This window comes from Dermacentor silvarum, chromosome 2 (assembly GCF_013339745.2).
Source record: "Dermacentor silvarum isolate Dsil-2018 chromosome 2, BIME_Dsil_1.4, whole genome shotgun sequence".
In the NCBI taxonomy this organism is placed as follows: domain Eukaryota; kingdom Metazoa; phylum Arthropoda; class Arachnida; order Ixodida; family Ixodidae; genus Dermacentor; species Dermacentor silvarum.
Genome location: NC_051155.1, coordinates 48034635 through 48053923, shown reverse-complemented (window position 1 = coordinate 48053923; position 19289 = coordinate 48034635). Strand labels below are relative to the sequence as shown.

Sequence of the window (19289 nt, the reverse complement as noted above, 5' to 3'; positions counted from 1 at the left end):
ATTCTGAAACCTCATTGGCACCAGCATTTGCTGGTTTGCATCATTCAATGAAACACTTGTCATCTTCGCTTGCCTCGATTGTCCTGGAAAAAATTCAATATCAATGTTGTGTGTGCAACTTCCTGTCAGAGGAGCGAGCTGCAGCAGAGAGGCGTGGACTGGTTTTGTTAACAGCTGGCTACTGAAAGTCTAGGTGAAGCAAACAACAATGCATACATATATATAAAAAAAAGAGCGCCTAGGCCAGTTTTGCCACAAAGAGAGAAAAAAACAACACTTGCACATAAAATTTAGCCATACAGAAGGGACTAGTAGGGGGTAGAAAACGTAAATAAGCAACCGAGGAAGACAGAACAAGGCACTGAGGTACTGTTTGGTTAACAATGACATTTAGGATCAACACTCCAGACTGATAGGCATTCTCACTCTAAGACTGACACAGACAGCTGCATCAAAGCGTAAGCAGCAAATATGTAGTGACCAACGTTTGAAAGCACAAAGTTTGTGCAGGAGTCATTCTCATGTTCAGTGGCTCTTACGCACTCTCAAAACTAGTCTTTTCTGCTCAAAGTATGATCAGAGTGTTTGAAAAGAACCGTGACAGGATGACAGTAGAGCTAAATAGAAGTCAACGTGCCTGCCCAAAAAATGTCATTCCCCATATTTCTTGAAGGTGAGCCGACGATTCAAAGTGCCTGCAACACACCTGAAACTTTGCTCACCTGCGTATAAAGTCCAGGTTGAGACAAAGTTCCGGGCACACCGCAGACACTCAACAGTGGCCAGTCGCTTGTCCACCGATCCCCGCAACCGATTTCAACATTTAATGCTTGCCAACACTTTCCGGCATTTGAAGCCTTCATATTCTCTTATCAGTTCCATTGCATCAAATTTGATGGATCTCTCGACAGGGGAACAGTGCAAACAGACGAAGGACAAGAAGGGGAACACACACCAGCGCTGACTAATAACTGAATTCTTTATTAAGAAAGGAAGTCGATTGTATGCACCGACTAGCCCAAGTCTCTACGGTGATGTATCTCTTCGTGTGGCAAAGTACAAGTACAAAATTTTGCACTTCTACGCACTATTCACTTATGGAATGTCCTTCCCATTAGCACCCCGAAAACAGTTGAAGGAAGCAAAGTCCTGCCTACTTTTAGACAGGCATATCTCTCTCACACCAAGCATTCATACAAAGTACCATGCATATATGGAAGTTTATCAGTTCCGTGAATGCTTTGAAATCTTCCTTGTTTCAGAAAAAGTGATCGTAAGCTGTCTTACATTGTTTGGCAATCATCACAATGTACACACCTTCTAGTTCTTATGTTTTAGTTCATTGCCATATTTGTTAGTTTGGCTGGTAGTTTTCTTGTTATTTCACCTATATTTTGTTTTGTTCGTTCTGCACTCTTACTAGTCTATTGCTATTTTGATTTTTCTCTGATTTTGTTGTGATGCCTCTCTTACTCAATGCCCTTAATGGTGCCTGTAATGTACTTTTAAGTATATTATACACTGGTATAATAAAAAAACAACAATAAGGAAGCAGCCGCCAGAAGTGAAGAACAAGGGTTGCATTATGCAACAGCCACAATCTCTAGCTACATCAACAGGCCAGAAACTTAAGTTCGCTGTTAAGTGTGGTTTCATCTTTTAGTAAGTATTGAGTACCAAGTGAAGTGAACAACATGGCAAATGAAAGTCCAGCTTAATACCATTAGCATGCACTATGCTGTACATCCTCATGACCTTTAGAATTCTAAAAATACTTTTTTTTAATCTATGGTATCAAAGGTAAAACTTGTGATTATAAAACATACAAAATACTTTTGTATGCTTCAGACAAAGACGATTAGAGAAAGCTCACATCTTTAGTGGAAAAGGGTAGGTGAGTTTCCAGTATGCATTCTCTTCCAAACAATCCAGTGGATAAACCCTTCCTGTTTGCCACAGTAGGCTAAGTGCATAACACTAGGCACGAGAGCTTACCTCAGGAACACTTGAAGAGCATCGGCAAAGTACCCTGTCTCCACTCTTATGTACAGGTGGGAATGTGACGGATCTTTCAAATTCTTGAGCTTGTGTACGTGAACCGTGCCCGGCCTCAGGACAAAATCTTTCTTGTGCGGCATCTGTGAAAGGAAAGCAGTCTTTCAGATAAAAGAGTTAATGCCACAAATTCAAAATTTGTACGCAACGTCCCGCATTTTATTCTAACAACTTCAAAAAGAAAATATTTGCGCTGCTTCTCCTTTCACTCAAATTAAGCAACAGGATCGCATATTTCGGTCTACATCATACAATAAAGCATTTTGCACCTTTGCGTGTTTCGTTTGTCAGCAAAAAAATGTTAAAAGACTATCGTTGTATGTATCGCTCACCACCAGAGGAGCAACCTGCCGTTGAGATGTGGGTGGGGGCTGTATTCTGTGTCGATCTCTTGGACAGATGTTTATTTATTTGTTTCTGTATATGTACTGTCAATCCTATATGTGGGATTATTACAAGGTGCCCGTACCAAGGCTGTAAGACACACAAACCGTGCTTCACTGGAGAAGTAGCGAAGCTTATTAACGTGAAAACAAGATGTTTCAAGCCTTCCTTATATCTCGCGACAGTGATGTTTCATGAATTGAAATCTTTTAGAAACAAACTAAACATAGCCATTCCTAACTCAAAGGAAGACTACTACAGATGAATTTTTGACAACGATTTTTGGCCTTAGGAAAGCTGGCATCATCTCGAATAAATTAATAACATACTGAATAGAAAGCCTGTGTCAGACGCTGTTGACTACATGGTAGTTGATAATGTTTTACTAAGTGGGGAAGAACTAGTGAATAGCTTTAATGACTTTTTTGTGCAGACAGGAAGCACTGCTGATTCCTCAGTTGCTCCTACTGGTTTTCCAAGATTGCCACAGTCCTTGTTTTTTCAGCCAACTTCTATTTCTGAGGTGACTACACTTTTTGTGGCCCTTAGAAATAGTCATAGTCGTGGTGCAGATGGCTCAGTAATGAAGCCTGTTAAGTATGTTCTAGATTTCATTGTCCCTGCGATTACGCACATATTTAACAGAGAAATTTTGAGTGATATTTTTCTAACTAACATGTGAGTAGCCAGAGTAACAGCAATACATAAAGGAGGTGACAAGAATAGCTTTTCTAACTACCACCCGGTCTAAATTTTGCCAGTTTTTTCTAAAGGCCTTGAGAAAATTATCAATACCCCCATTGACAATTTTAGTAAAAAGTTAATTCTCCTAACTAACCGTCAGTTTGTATTGAGAAAAAATCGGTCCACAGAAGATGCGCTCCTGCTTCTGAAAGACAATAGGTGCACATGTACAAAGGCAGGTATTATAGGCATTTCCAGCAGGAGCATCCTCGGCCCGCCGCCCTAAGGCCCTCTAGGCTGTTTTACAGAGACACTAAAGGAAAATATTGAGTTGAGCTAGGCTGAAAGCATAGGCTTCTGTAATAACAAGTCTGTCAGTTGTAGCGAGAACAGAGCTTCTGTAAGTGAGAAAAAGACAAAAAAAGTTAAACCCGAGTGGCACCACCTGCTGTGATCTAAGGTACCAGTCATGTGACGTCAGCGCTGGTTGATTCATAAAGTGTCATATGGAAATTACTTCAACTCGTCAGTTCTGGCGCGGGCGATTCAAATTGAGGAGTAACAGCGAGGCCTTCGATGGCAACTTTCTGCGCAATAAAATGACATATTGGCACACAGAAAATGAAGATAAACTTCTAGACAAATAACCTAGCGATCTAGCTCCACTTAATGTTTTCCTTTACTGCCCTTGTAAGCTCTCACAAATGCTTGCTCGAAAGCATGGGGGACAGTGGCAGCATGTACACTGTACAAGTGCAAACATCAGTGTAGAAAGGGGTGTTATCCTGCCCCGACGAACAGGCCTATAGGTAAGGGAAAAGAAGATCCTTGGTATATTGTACTCACGTTTTGACGGGGAAAGTTCACTACGTAAGGTCCTTGCTCAAGAGTCATGGCACTTGGGTTTAAGGCAAATGTTGATGCTTTACTTGGGAACTGGCGATTTAGTAACGGTGGTTGAGGACTGAATGCAAAGAAAGGAAATCTGTACACCAGACAAACTGTAGGCTGCCTTGGCAGGGCACCCAGACTGCAACAAAAGCAAGAGGAAACATAATAAGTGTGCAGTCTGCTAGCAATGACATTTGTGAGAGAAAAGAAATTTGTTGCGCAAGTGAGGGTGACGCTGCCAAAAGTTCCTGCAGCAGCTGCAAGCATTAGATGTTGAAATATCACCATGCTAAGTAAAAATAGGCAGACAAGCAGCTGAACTTTCTCTTTCTGCAAGCGCTTCTAGCTCCATTTCTAATTAAAATATTAATAAAGAAACTAATTTCTAAACATTCTTCAAACCTGAACATGATCGAACTTAGTCAAAATGCCTTCGTGTGCTGTCCATATACTCATGCATGCATCATCTGTGTATCTCACATTTTCCAATTAAGTCGTGCCGCAATCTTTATGTGTCGTGCATGCCTATTTCACTATGAAATGAAGCATGCGTTACCCAGTCACGCAACACTTTAGTAAGTGCAGCCTGTTGAAACATTTGCATTGCATTCGGAAATAATATCCAAGGCACAGTTGTTGACGCATATCATACCTGTTTGGGGGAGTGACGTTGTGCAATATAGTGTCAGTGTCCGGGTGAAAAACAGCTATCACTGAAGACGCAGAGCACTGTACGTCCACGGAAACATCAAATACAGAAAGCTCAAGCCAAGCTGAGGAAAAATGCAGCACCTCTCGAGAAACGTAATTGTCTTCAATGAAATTCTGCAAAAAAAAAGAAGAAGCGAATAAATAATAACCCATTACAAATACAATACAGGAGGCTGTGCCATAACCAGCGGCTAAACATTCTTTAGGTGCCACTGAAAACGAGTAAATAAGTAAAAACTTCAAATACAGATGTTGGTGTCTGAGCAATTTAAAATTGTATAATTTAACATCACGAAACCATGCAGTGGGTTATGAAAAATTCCACAGTTGAAGTTTCCACGTTAATGTTGACTGCCTGTTGTTTTTTAGCATACACATAAATCTAAGTACTTGACCATTTTGCCTCCATCAAAATGCAGACCGGGAATCAAACCCCCAACCTCGTGGCTGGCAGCAGAACTCCGTAGCCACTCAGCCACAGCGGCGAGTATCCGAATGATTTAAGTGTGCTAAAGGCCCCTTCTCTGGATCTGCCAATGCCTGCAGATGCCTTAGTTACACACGAACACCCAAGTCATTTTCATAGCACATTTGCGCATAAAACATGGTCACCAACCACAGAATTGAAGTTTAAATGAAACAAAATTCATTTTGGCACCCATACGGGAGGAGCCTTGCTCTCAATTAACTGATTTATGAGCAAGGCTCCTGTATGAATGAGCTGAAATGTCACTTGTCTCTTATGAACTTATCTTGAAACTTTTATTCTGCATTTGGTGTCCGTGTTTTTTACACAACTTTGTCATGATCATCCTCGAGCAGACGAGTTTTCGTCAAACCATAGATTTCAGATCAATATAATCGACCACTCTGTTGGCTGCTGGCCTCGTGAAACAGGTTAACAGCACTGAATGCTGGAATTGGCGGCACATTTGCCAGTTGAAACCCAGCACCCATCCTGTACACTCTATATTTTGCATTGCATTCTTTAACACTATCAACAAGTTTCAGGACACCCTGCGTACATTTTCTTTTAGAAGATGAAACAAGAAAAGAAATGACACTGGAGCTTAAAAGCAATAATTCCCAAATACAAACCTTTATCACATCTTCGATATTGCGAATGCGTTCATAGAAGATGTGCCACGTGTGAAGACTTAGTGTCTGCGCTGATTTAATTAGATGGCCCAGAGCGGTTACAAGTTCCTGAACTACAACTTCAAATTGTCCCGATGTGGATGGTCGGCTTGTTTGAACGTCCTGAACAAAGAATTGAAGCAGCTGGGATGCCGCAATGAGGTCGTGTTCTTCTCCCTGCAAGAAAAAGCCAAATTGGATCTATCTTTGCATCCTTCTGTCCTTGCGTGTATCTCTGCATTTGCATCCCGTAGCATTTCTGCATTACCACAATGACAGCAGCTAATACCAGTGCCATTTGGAAATGACAGTTTAAATTTTAATGATCATGAATCAATGCCATTAATTTTATGATAACGTGACGCAATAACACGATATAGGGGGCTGGAGCCTAGTTGCAGCTTTTTTTCTGTCATCCCCATATTTCCAATGGAGAAATAAGTTCCTTCGATTGACTGATTGAGTGATTGATTGATCGATCGATTTAATTCTATTAGGACTTGTGAGTGGTGATGAAGCATTACGGCCCCTTCCATTGACATAGCAGGGTGTCTACGAAACTACAATTTCGATTTTCATTATTTTTTGGAAATGCCAAATTCCCTGATATTGCCTGGTTTCCTCAGTTAGATACCCTGATATAAACAAAGCAATTATAGAGATTGTGCAGTATTCTGAGAGTTGAAGGAGTTGCCATCACTTAAATATGCATAACCTAAAAATGAACTTCAATGAGATGTGGAGGGCAGGCGACAGTGCAGTGGTTATAACAAACACAGACAAAAGCACTTTACCAAAAGTACATCTTACCGGGAATCGGGGCTCCACAATAACATTCCATGTTTGAATAAAAGCTTGCACTGTGTTCTGTAATAAAAGACGCAAAATAAAAATGATATTTTTTTAACATACGACTAAAGAATACAATGAACTATGCCTCGTTTCATCCTTCAGATCCAATTCTGCAAAATCTAGAGACTTCCCACCCTGCCTGCATTCAAGACCAAAACACAGCATGCCGAAATTGAAAGTAAACAAAATTTAAGGCACTAGGTTAAAGTCCAGGTCCTAAACTACAAGAAGTAGTAGTTAAAAAGGGCATAACATAATGGGTGTTCATCCAACTGTTTTTTTTCTCCTTTGTTTACTTTGTTATCTTGTTCTTGTTTGCAAGTGTTGATTCCCCGCACCTTAACAACACAATCTACAATAACCCACCATGGTGACTGAGTTGCTATGACATTGCACTGCTGGGCACAAGGTCAAGGGTTCGATTCCCAGCAACTGTGACTCGCATTTTGATGAGGGCGAAATTCAAAAATCTCGTGTACCATGCCTTTGGGTGCACATTAAAAAAACCCAGGTGGTCAAAATTAATCCGTGCCCCTCTACTATGCGTCGTCCCTCAAGCCCACTGTGCAGTTCCGTAATTTAATGTAATGATAACATACAATTATGTAGGATATTACACACACTAAGAGCATTAATTACATTAGTACATGAAGCAGCTACCAACCCAAAATCAGGTCTGCAAGATTTGTTCAGCATTGTGCCATACACTTACTACAGGAAAAGATTCTGAGTTCCGCAGTGTGCGTATTGCGAATCTCCATACACTTCTGAAGAAGTCGAGTTGGTACGTGTGCAAAGTGCTCTTTGGTGCCTCAAGAGTTCGAAGCACAGTTATAAGTACTTGAAGCTTGTTCAGTGCTGCTTGGTATTGCTGGTCACCAAACAGTCGGGCTATAATTGGTGACAGGTGGGAAGTTTTGTTTTTCCTGAAAAATAGAAAGAAAAAGAAAAAGGCACAGTACAGATGATTGCTTACATGTAAGCTTTACTGTCACGAACTGTGAGCATTGCTTGGCCAAAAAAAAAAAAGAAAAATTCCATGACTGCATATGCAACAAAGATGCAGAGCTTTTCAAAAGAAAAAAGAATTCCACTCTGTAAGATTAACCTGATCCTACTTTTGCCAGATATGTGTGAAACCATTATTAAACTCCAATTCTGTATCTCAACAATGCTGAAATATTTCAGATAAAGACCACAAGTGACATGACAGTGAAATGTGACAAGCTGCAAGGTAATTTTTTTTTAAGTTTTAGCCACTGTGCTACTGGAACAATTTTCACTATAGTCAGGTACAACTTTAGAAGCCAGCGGCATTTGCCCCCTCAAAGGTGGATGCATACGAGCCTCCACCAATGGGCGCACACTAAAGACTTGCGTCATGAGCCGGACGGCCGGTGTCCCCGCTGACGGAGAGCATGCAGCCCGCGCTTCAAGCCGGGGCGAGTCGCGTGAGCGGCACTATTTCTTTAGTCGCGGAGGAAATCGGCTGCTGCGCTTCGGTCATCTGGGCGGGGCCTCTCCTGTCTTCTTAAGTTGTACCCGACTATAATTCAGAGGCCTGGATCCATTCACTGGGTGAAGCAGATATCATCATCATAAAAATCATAATAAGAATCATTATCACAAGCCTATTTAAGTCTATAGTGTGAGGTAAAGGCCTCTCGCAGAGATCCCTAATTATGCGTGTTCAGTGTCAACTAATTACCAACCCTAACACCAACAAGTGACACCACACCCAGTTAAAACAACAGCAAAATCGACAACTGACCACAGCAGTTTTCTCGAGTATCATGCTGAACGGCAGCTTGGCCTTGGCTTCTTTCAGTACTGACCATATGGGTGCCATCTAGACACTAAATGATGTTAACAATTTGACCACAGGGAGGTGAATTTGAAGAGATGCACTTGGAAGAACTTATACAAAGCTTAAATTTGTCTTTAGTTTCCCTTAACATTATTTAATTCCACCAAGGCTTTCCCATATTATCAATCTGAATCTCTAACCTGAGGTTCTTGATTTTCATTTGTGGATTATGCGTGTCGACATGCTCTACAATGCATAAATAAAAACAGGCTTACATGACAGAAAGATCCATCGAATTCAGCACTCTCAATACACTTGTTTGTGGAAGGCACAATCGAAATCCGTCGGCGTCCTGGATGACCATCCTGATATGCACTGCAAAAGTACCAAAAAAAAAAAAGAAAAGCTAGTTAGTTCAGATGGCCAATCAACCACACAAGAAAGGAGTTGATACTGGGTCCCGTACCCACGGACAAAGACAAGTCTTTTTGTTTTTTTTTCATGTGAATAGCATTCTTGGCATTGTCAGACTAGTTATTTTTAAGGTTATCTAGCTATTGCACCAAAAATGTAGGCCGATTTCTGAGCGAGTGAAGTCTACACATGTAGGCCATTTACGTGGGTGTGCATTTTACATACCACTGGGTATGTGCGGCTCTTCAAAGAACTTCTTTGATGGCAACTTAGGTCCCTGTGTACGTACCACTGGGTATTATGCGAGTATGTGCGAGAGAAGGGCCCTGCTGTAGTACATGCCTCACACTAAACACGTTTCGGATATTCGCATAGTTGGATAGTTATCGCAGATTAGTTCTGTCCGAATTTTTCTTATACTGTGAAGCTTTCCTTTTGAGGAAGTAGTATTGGTTCCATTTAGAGCTCCGTGATACAGTCTTGAGTGGATGGCTATGCTTCCTTTCACAGCTCCCAGGAATGCCGGCATTTGACGAACACGCACTGCTCACCGGAGTTGTTTTGTGAGGCCATTCCGGGAGGCAGCCAGAAAGAAGAGGTGGAGCGAGAGCCACGGTAAAGCTGTCGCCAGGGGCCAGCAGGAGACAGGCCATAGCTGATGATGTATGCGTGTGGTTTCCGGCCACCTTTCCAAATGGAGCAGTTCACCGTGAAAAGCGTCTCCAGGGCGACACCAGTACGGGGCTGGATGTTGCACTGGCCTCCTGAAGTCCCATCTCCAACCATTATCCTCTCCCTTGCTTCTCCAACGGTGTCATTTGAACCTAATAAGATTGAAGGTAAAAACAAAAGGCCTTTAAATAAAGAGTGTGCAAGTCACAGTTAAAAGGAAGCATTACACTAAAAAAAAAAAAACAGGTTGATGTAATTACTACCTAGTTGTCACTGCAGTTGGTAATGGTAGAGTTAGCACACTACTGACTGAACAGGGTAGTCGCGGTTGCCTAATGGGTCTTGTGCAACAATTTCCAATGTCGTTAGCACATCCGGATACATAGCTTTTAGATACATTATGTAACCCACTCTGAAATAAGCCGTTTTCTTCTACAATCAGTGCAGACACTTTTTCTGTGAGGCCTCATGCAGTTGCTTTTTCAGGAAATTAAAAGTGAATGTATTATCATTAACAGCTTTGCGCTAAGAGATTTCTCTTGTGTGACATCAGTGGTCATGTTATTTCATGCAAGTACTGTACTCGTTGTTCTTAGTTAAAAATGCATTGATGCACTTAACATTTCGAAGAAGAACAAAAACAATTGGCGGTAAAAAAATGCACTAGCAGTTATATATATATATACGTGCAACAAAGAGAAAACACCTTTAAAACCTTTTATTGTGCCTTGAATTTTTCTAGCATTTCCGGCAGATAGTAGCTCTCACTAAGACATGATAGTATTTTTTACGATCATAATAGCACAGAATACACACTATGTATGATTCAAATAAATAATTGCATTAGTGATTTTATTCCACTTGCAATTCCTAACGACGTCTATCAACTCAGTGCCACTTTCTTAGAGAAGAACGAAATAAAAAATTCGGCAGAACACATTCTTTAGGGATGATTATCTACGTTTATGCAATTGGCATTCAAGTGGTTGTGCATGTGTAATTTAGTGATGGGAAATACATTATTGGTGGAGATTTTAATGATTATGTTTATGTTACGCAATTAAGGAGTGTAAGTTGGCTGTTTGGGCACATATCCCATGGCACACACCCAGTGAGTGAGTGACCCAAGTTGCCTACTAGGTCAGACAGTAGCCAGCAGCAAGATGTCTATTCACCTAAGAACGCTAATCCCATTAAAAGGATTAGCAGGATGTGGGAGTTGGTAATTCATTTATAAATGTGCAACATAGCACTTAATTAAGATATGACAGCAGTGAAAGGGACACGTACAAGTAGATAACTACCTTCCAACTGATGTTTATGATGGAACGGCGCAATTACACTACACATATAATGAGGAATATATATGCGTGTGCATATCAAAGAAGCATGCATGATCTCACCTTTTCGGCGAACCTTCACATGAACTGCGTAGGAACATTTGGCCATCAGTGTTCCTGGTTGGAGGACGAGCCATGCGCTGTGGTGGAATGAGCTCTGAAACCCACCGACTTCAACTCTCTTTCCAGAATATCCAAAAATCTTCCTCAAGACCGACCCGGACCTACTGTCCGCAGGTACAATGCCAAGCCTGCTGTCAATTCGTCTCGGTCCTTTTGGGACTGAAAACCGGAAGAAAAGTCATGTATCTTCTGTAGTAACCAAATGGTCTCATAAAAAATTGTTGAGGACCATGAAAGGAAAAGATATGTATTACTAGCACAGAAACTGATGGAAAAGCTTTCTCTTTCCGAATTCTGCATGCAAAATCATGACAAATTTGTTGGTTTGTTTTCCAGCACTGCTCAATCATGCACAGCATTTTTCTGTAGGCCTATCTCTTCTTTCAGATCATGCTCATCTCATGCTCCTGTCGTGCAGTGAAGTCAGCACAATTTTTTTTCCTGCAGAAGTGCTCGATTAATTTAATCTTGCGAGACAATACTCCGCATTAACTGCATCAGCAGCCAGCCCTGTAAATAAATTCATCGAATATTCCAAAGCAGAAAACAATTTGTAAATGTAATTTTCGTCAACAAGACTGCTTGCATTAATTATCACCATGCTTGAAGGCTGGAAATGTGTCTGAAGTTTCACAGTCAACATACCATTAGAACGTTGTCGTTTTCCAAGGCGGGTGAACCGATGGTCTTCAGTTGGCTCAAAATGAACTGCAGCAGAATGGGGAAAAAAAGTAGTCAGGCGTGCAGGCCAAATCATTAGTCTTTAGAGCAGCCACAGATATTGATTTCGCGGCCACTTGTGAGTGAAGTAAAAGATTTTCATATTATTTGTAGACAGCCCCTGTGCACCAAAGATGAGCACATGAAAATACGCTGTGTAATCTCAGTTGCCACCCCCCCCCCCCCCCCCCCGCCTTCTTGCTTATATCCCAAGGTTAAAAGGACACTAAAGAGAAAAATGATTTGAGCTCTGTTACTAAATTCAAGTGCCAGTTTGCTTTGGTGTCATGGATTTTGACACCATCTTCTCAAGCTTGCCGTAATATCCTGAGAGATGCCCCCACCTTTGAAACAAAACCCACCCCTGTTATTAGCATGATAAGCTATTTTGTTTAAAACACCTAAGAATTGCCCCCGTCAATGTAAGGTGGTATCGACTTTTCAAAGAAGTATAGGGACGCTCTGCCTCCAGCACGACTACAGTGACTATTCCATCGCAAACATTGACCAAACAATGGTGCGCATGAATGAACCAGCAACGAGGAACAACTGCATCACCAGTGAAACGAGCATCCGGATCACTAACACTGGATGCGCTCGTCATGGGTTTACAGTTGCACTGTGTGCGACCACAGCAGGCGTATAGATAAACATCCGCAACACTTGGCTGCAATGTCTTTTAAAAACTTTTCTTGATTGTACATCGAAAATTGGCCCACTCCCTCTTTTCACCTAAGTTGCTCTAGATTTTAGGTGGGCTATGTCTCTGGATATTACGGTAGTTAAATTTTTATTGTTCAAAATGGGTTACATTGTAAATGAGCCAAGGACTGAACAAGGAAGCCTCAAGAACATTTACTGGTTGCAAGAAGGTTTCAAGAACATTTGCCGAAAGGTGAAAAAATACTTTGCAATTCCTTGATGTCAGGTTGACGAATTTCAGCTATAAATTCAGGAATAAAACGGTGACCATCATTCTTTATTTTAATAATCACCCTGTTACCGCAAAATGAATATTTCTCTTTAATGTCTATTTAATAGTGTTTCACACCTTTAAGTTAAACAGTATGCTACAGGACGTGCCTTAGTGAAGGAAGTGGTTGTGATCACCACATGTGCTATTCATGTACACCTATGTCTAAGTAAACGTAAATACTTCAGCATGCTTATGTACCAGAACCAGAGAAATGGAGCCAGCATGGTCAAGAATCACATGACCTAGCTACTCAGTGACAGATGCCATAGCCACATGAGCAAGTTTATTTGTCACTCTCAGCAGCTAACCTGCTCAAGCTGCTCACACTGCTTTATGATTTCTTTCGCTTAAAAATGCTCAAATCTGCACATGTTCTACTTTTCAACCTTTTTTTCAAGCATTTCACCAACTCTAATTTCCTTTCAACAGTTTTACGGAGACAGGGGAACAAGGCAAAAAAGCAAAGCAAGAATGTGATGCAGGAAACACATTTCTATTGTTACTCCTTGATACTATATGATTAATATCAATATATATCTGTTCAGCTCTTACACATTGTGAGTTTAGTGAAGCGGAGAGGCAAAACTCAAAGCAGTATGCAACAACCAAGAAAGAAAGAAAAACGAAGGGAATAAAAGCAAGATATGAGGACTGAGGTGTTGTTCGTACCATTCTTTGCAGATCCTGTGCCATTGGCAAAGTCAGGAAATGGTGGAAACAGTGGAGCTGGACTTCCTGTGAAAAAGGGAACACCATATATATTACCGTGGACTTTAATGCAAGCCAAACAAAGCAGCCAACATTTATTAATAGACAAATACAAGCAGTCATACCGCTGTGTTTGAATGTGAATACTACCCTAGCAAAAATACCAATAGAATTTCCTATCGGTCCAATAGAGCAAGTCCTAGGGTTCTATTGGATACATATTGGAACTCTAAGGATCCTATTTGATTTCTATTGGTGCCAAAAGGCCAATAGGTGACATCTATTTGTTGCATGTTAGACCAATAGGATTCAATAGGTGACATCTATTTGTTGTCTATCTTACCAATAGAAAACAGATACGCAACAAATAGCTCAGCCAGTTATTGAACCATATTGGTACCAATAGAAACCTATTTGTCGAATAGATGTCGCCTAGCGGACCCTAATGGTGCCAAAAGAATTAAAATAAATCCTGTAGAGTTCCAATGCATTTCCAATAGAATGTATTGGTATTTTTGCTAGTGCTGCGACTGCCCGTTTGAGAGAGCGCCTTGTGTTATATTCAGAGCAATACCTCAAATAAAAAGTGATCTTTCATGTTGCTTCTGGCAACAGAGCTTTCCAAAAAAAGCCAACCTCTCGATATCTCAGTTTTTCTTGTTCACATTCGAAGTTGACTCCAAATGTGAACTATATGCTTGTCATGCACAAAAGTCGATCATAAACCTCTGTGCTCCCCACATGACACTAGTCCCCACCTGTTTCCACATGAGACAGAGCAGAATGTGACGAGCACAAATGCTGACAAGGTACCGGGCTGGTGGGATGCACCACCCATATTGCACAGTGGTTCCACATGGATCCATCTTGTGGATGATGTGCATGTTATAAGTGAAAAGACGTCGCTAAATTGTGAGTGGGACAGAAAATTACGAGCTAAATAACAAATATAACAACAGAAGACCCAAGATCCAGATGCACAAAAGAAATCATTAAATTGCAAGTTTTGCAAACCGATGCTTTACTATGCTGTGTTTGCAAAGCAAGCTCAACAGATAATGCTAACCTACAACTGTTTTCCTGATTTCCTACAACAATACTGTTTGAAAAATAAGAGATTCGTTGTTGTATCGGCAGTATTCACTCACTTGAACCAACGTGACGTAGTGCAAGTTGAATGTCATGTGCTCTTCGGTGAGGACTTCGGCCAATTTGAGCACTACTGTTGTCCAGATGCACTTGGGTGCTGCCAATCCTGCCATAGCAGTGGTCATCACCTACGTACAAGATGACACACATCACCTAAATGTTGTCAAAGTGAAACCTCCACAAGGGCAAGATTGTGGATGCGGACTTGGACCTATACATCCATGCCTATATACATCTCTTTCAAGAGCAAGGAGCACCTGTCATAGACCACAGTTCCTATGTTTAGTAGAACCGTGCTCACCCCTAACCTTGTCAAATATCTAAATATAGAAGATGTGGCCATTGAGAAACTACACCGAAAAACAACTAGGGTGACATATATTCACTCAGTGCTGTCACTGCTGGAGCACCTTACAAACTCATTTTAGCCTCTGTGAAATAGATGCATATCGTTGAAAATGAATTAACAGTAAGCACCACCAGTGGCATAGCCAGAAATTTTGGAGAGGGGGGGGGGGGTACGTGCCCCATGTACCATCCCTTGGCTATGCCACTAGCTAGCTGGAGGGTTACACCGAGTTCAATGCTCAAAATTTCGGCAATGCTTTAACACGACACCACATGCCCTCTTGTGTTGATGCCAACATACTTTGAAAACAATGTCAAAATATACATTTTTCAACATTTTTTTTCGATAGTTTTTTCTTAGGTCATTGGCTCGCATGCTGTCAATCTCTGCTATCACTGCAATCGGGCACTTAGTGCAAGATACGATAAGAAAGAATAGAAAAAAAAACAATTAATCGATTTCTTGTGTTTTCATCTGCAAGAGATGCATACATGATGCAATGGTGCCTGAAGGATTCGATGATTTGATGATCAACCATCAAACATTCACAATGACTGAATGTCTTCGCACTGCTTTGAGATCTCAGATTAGCATAGGTTACTGTTAGATTTTGCCTTAGCACAATGAAAAGATTCGTGTACACTCTTCTCTCATGGCCTTTTTTAAATGATGTACATTCGATGTCAGTGCAGCACATTGCTGAAGTGTTTCGGCAGCCTGACATTGTGCTGCACCAGCTGCCTGACGATGGCATCTGTCCCGCTCTAACAATGCAGCCATCTGTTTTTCGGACATGACCTCCTTCTTGCAAGGCATCTTGGGGACTGATGCAATCCACATTGCGAAGGCCTTACACTGCAAGCTGTGCAGATGATGTATCTGGCAATGTACCTGGTGCAGTCTACCAAGCTTAGAGGTTGATGTAATTGGTACCGCAACTGACACAACCCAGCACACGAAGTGTATTGTAACCTCAATCTACGCTCACTGCAGTGCAACATCAAGATAGCGTAATCACTCAAGTGTGCACCTCTCCCGGTTTTTTCCTGACTGCAGGGGTAGCGCTGTCACGTGACACTGATGTAATTGCCCACTCCGACCTACTCCTCTCCTACGTGATCCTCTTTGTCAGCCCTCGAAGAATTTTCTTGCTGTTTGACAAAGTCCCTCCACCACCCGTCCCACAGCTGTTTTCAGTAATAACCTACAATGCCAGGCATCCTCGAATTACCCTTAAAATGCAATAGCGTTACCCGGATCATTATGTAATGATATCAGATTCTATAGTACAATGCTATAATAATATTAACACTATTGCATGAACTACTATAATGCTATATCGGGAAGAAAAATAGTTGGAAAATGTGGATCCTAAGTCCTGTTTACCATGATGAAGGCTCCACAGTGACCACTCGAAGTAGAGCTCCTCGTTGGAGTCGCAGTCCTGGCACAATGCAGTGAGCACTACTTTTTCGTGACTTCGCGCTCGCCTTTCATAGTCACACGACCGGCAGCTTACTTCAATGAGCCTGGAAGGTGAGGAGAATGTCAAGAAATGATCAGCTCTGCCTGCAGAAAGACACTGTACACAAATACAGTTCATACACTAGAATAAATTTAAAGTTATGCAAGTTCCACACCCTCTGGGAATCAATGGTATATAAAACATTTTGTAGGTGGCTGGTTGTCTAACATCATTTCCGTTTCCACAAAGCGTTAGCAGATGCCACAAAAGGTCAGTATTGGGTAAAGTGCCTCAGACATGGTTCTATCAAGATACAATAATGCAGGGTCCTATGGGAGCCATATACAGGTACTCTATTGTAGGGCGAGAAATTGTGTGTGCAATGCATATTTATTTGTGGGAACAAGTGCACAACGACGACGATGACACAATGACTGATTTATTGTATTTTGGACGATGAAATGTTGCAATCTGTATCGTTACAACCTGGGCCAATCACTGAATTTAGTGTGCTGGGTAATCTGGGCCAATCCAGACGGCAATGCAATTCGTCATATAGCTCATCAAAGCACTAGCTGACATAATAATAATATAATCATAAAGCTTATTTCCATTTCCTCATACATGATGCGCAGAAGGGATGGGTGAAGCTGGCATGCTCTCATACAAAGTAAAATATACCTTGCACTAGTGGCGCAAGGATAAAGACACAGCAAAGCTGATCGGTTCTCTAGCTGGTCCTGGCTATACGAAGCGATGCTAAGTTATATGAAGTGTATAAGCATTTCCTCATGGTTCGTGGCATCGGGGAACACCTTGTGAAGCACTTGTAGTCTGAGCACACGTAAGGGAAGTGAGGCGAAAGCTATGCACAGTGTACAGGCGGCGCGCAGCAGACGACACGCCGGGATGACGTCACGGCGCATGCGCAGTAGCGCGCAGCTGGTGTGAGCTCGGCCGAGTCGCCGTCAGAGGCACCTTCTGCAGTCATGCACACAGCAAGTGTTCGGCGCTACAGGGAAACGGAGAAGCGCGGATGGCGTCGGCAGCACCTCTACGCATTGCCTCGTTGGTGCTGCTACAATTTGTTTCTCTTTCGCTCTCATTTTCTCTTTCTCTCTCCCGAGCATAACGCGCAATGCTCCGCGAGGTGGTTGCTAGGCAACGCAGTGGCAGGCGGCACACATTATGGCCGGCTTAAACAGCTTCGCTGTTAAAAAAAATGGTGCAATGCGACACGACACATATGCCAATTGTCCCAACTTGGACATAGGAACGAGTGTCACGCACGTGTCAGTGGTCTGATGTGCAGAGCATGGGGCTGTTCTGCTGGGGAGTCATGGTTCAAATTCCATCATTAGACCCATAATTTTATGTTTATTAAAGAGGCCCCAAGCGAGGTGACACAGGAACCTACCTACCGCAATGTGCCTGGTAAGAGGCAAAGAATGCTTTGCATCATTAACACAAAGGAATTTAAATGATGAAACGAAGTTCAAAAAAATTGGAGGACGCTTAAGCTTCGCCTTTAAGAGCGGAACACGATAGCGTTATCGGGCCCCGTTCGCATTGCATTTTTCTTTGTGAATAGGCTTCATTGCAGTACAGAACGTGGGAAAGCCAGCTTCCAAAGACCAAGCTTACACCGATCCCCTTAAAGTCGGCTTCACTTTTAAACAGAAATGCATTGCTGGGAAGACGTTTTTCCAGGGGCAATATAAGTCGTATATATTAAAATGTGAAGGGCCTAGGACGCTTTTTTTATTATTTTATTAATTGTTTGCTATTGCCCCGACGCGAGCGTGTATCCAAAACGCATTAGGCACGCGAAGTGCGAATTTGACCTGCCGAGGATGCGAGCGCCATCTGGATATTATTTTCCCAAATAATCTACCCGAGTGCACTGCTGCTGGTATGGTAGAAATGCTGGAAAACGGGTTAGTGTTTGAGTTTATTCGTAACAAAATTATGTTTTCTCGTACATTCAAATTACAATCCGACGCCACCATGTCTGTAGGTTATAGTTAAGTCATAGTTTACCATTTTTCTGACGGATTTCACTGTGAGAAATAAATTTTTTTTTTCACTAACACCTTGCACCACACAGAGGGCCTGTGCAGTGGGGGTGGTTCGCGATGATTTTTTTTCCATCACGAATGTCGACACCTACGCCGACGCCGGATTTTCAGCGACACGGGGTCCTTAAAGCTATCACGTTAAAATGGCAATGCAAACTCCTCCACCCCTTTCCATAGACCTGTTATCAATGTGCACCTACCGAGATCGAGGGCCGGTTCCAGATGCATTCAGGACTTGTTGTGCAACATGAGAAGAGGCGTTCCCCAGAGTCAGCGTCGCAGTGAAGAGAAAGGCACTTTTGGAGTTCAGTGATGAAGCGAGGAAACGCAGCGTCCTGCTGCTTCGCTTGGCCAGTGAAGATGGGACAGGATGCGTGAAACAGTCGGCGTCAGCATCGTTCAACTCCTCGCACTTCCAAGTGATTCTGCAAATGGAGTCGAGAAGTTATTGATGCACGTACAGAGGAGGACGCTCGCCAATGCACAGCGACTATAGGGAGCCTCTATGTTGCGTCTGTATACAGTGTGATGGCATGTCTCGCAATACTTTACTTAGCATAAAAACCAAATCCAATAGCTCACTAGCGATGTACTATTACAGCATTTCCTAAATTTGTTTAACCCGCATCTAATGATGTGTTTCATGTAACCTAATTTTAAATAATCATCACCAAGGAGTAAAACGTTCTTTGGTGATGTAAACTGCTTCACTTGAAGCACGGTTTAACCCCAAAGCTACCTGTACTTTCATGGTCTTTATTTTCCTAAATTTGT

General features: G+C 42.0%; 1 protein-coding gene across 1 annotated transcript in view; it reads right to left on the bottom strand.

Moving 5' to 3' along the window:
- The window catches only part of LOC119440000 (polycystic kidney disease protein 1-like 1), a 58612-nt gene that overhangs the window by 23935 nt on the left and 15388 nt on the right, over nt 1-19289 (bottom strand). Inside the window, exons 7-20 of the mRNA XM_049662708.1 lie at nt 18716-18940; nt 16359-16501; nt 14623-14751; nt 13436-13501; nt 11716-11778; nt 11011-11229; nt 9487-9759; nt 8797-8896; nt 7427-7640; nt 6673-6729; nt 5824-6039; nt 4667-4839; nt 3970-4153; nt 1996-2138 (exon numbers count right to left, since the gene is read on the bottom strand). Coding sequence (XP_049518665.1) covers nt 1996-2138; nt 3970-4153; nt 4667-4839; nt 5824-6039; nt 6673-6729; nt 7427-7640; nt 8797-8896; nt 9487-9759; nt 11011-11229; nt 11716-11778; nt 13436-13501; nt 14623-14751; nt 16359-16501; nt 18716-18940 — 2205 coding nt within the window. The remainder of the gene's footprint in view (nt 1-1995; nt 2139-3969; nt 4154-4666; nt 4840-5823; nt 6040-6672; nt 6730-7426; nt 7641-8796; nt 8897-9486; nt 9760-11010; nt 11230-11715; nt 11779-13435; nt 13502-14622; nt 14752-16358; nt 16502-18715; nt 18941-19289) is intronic.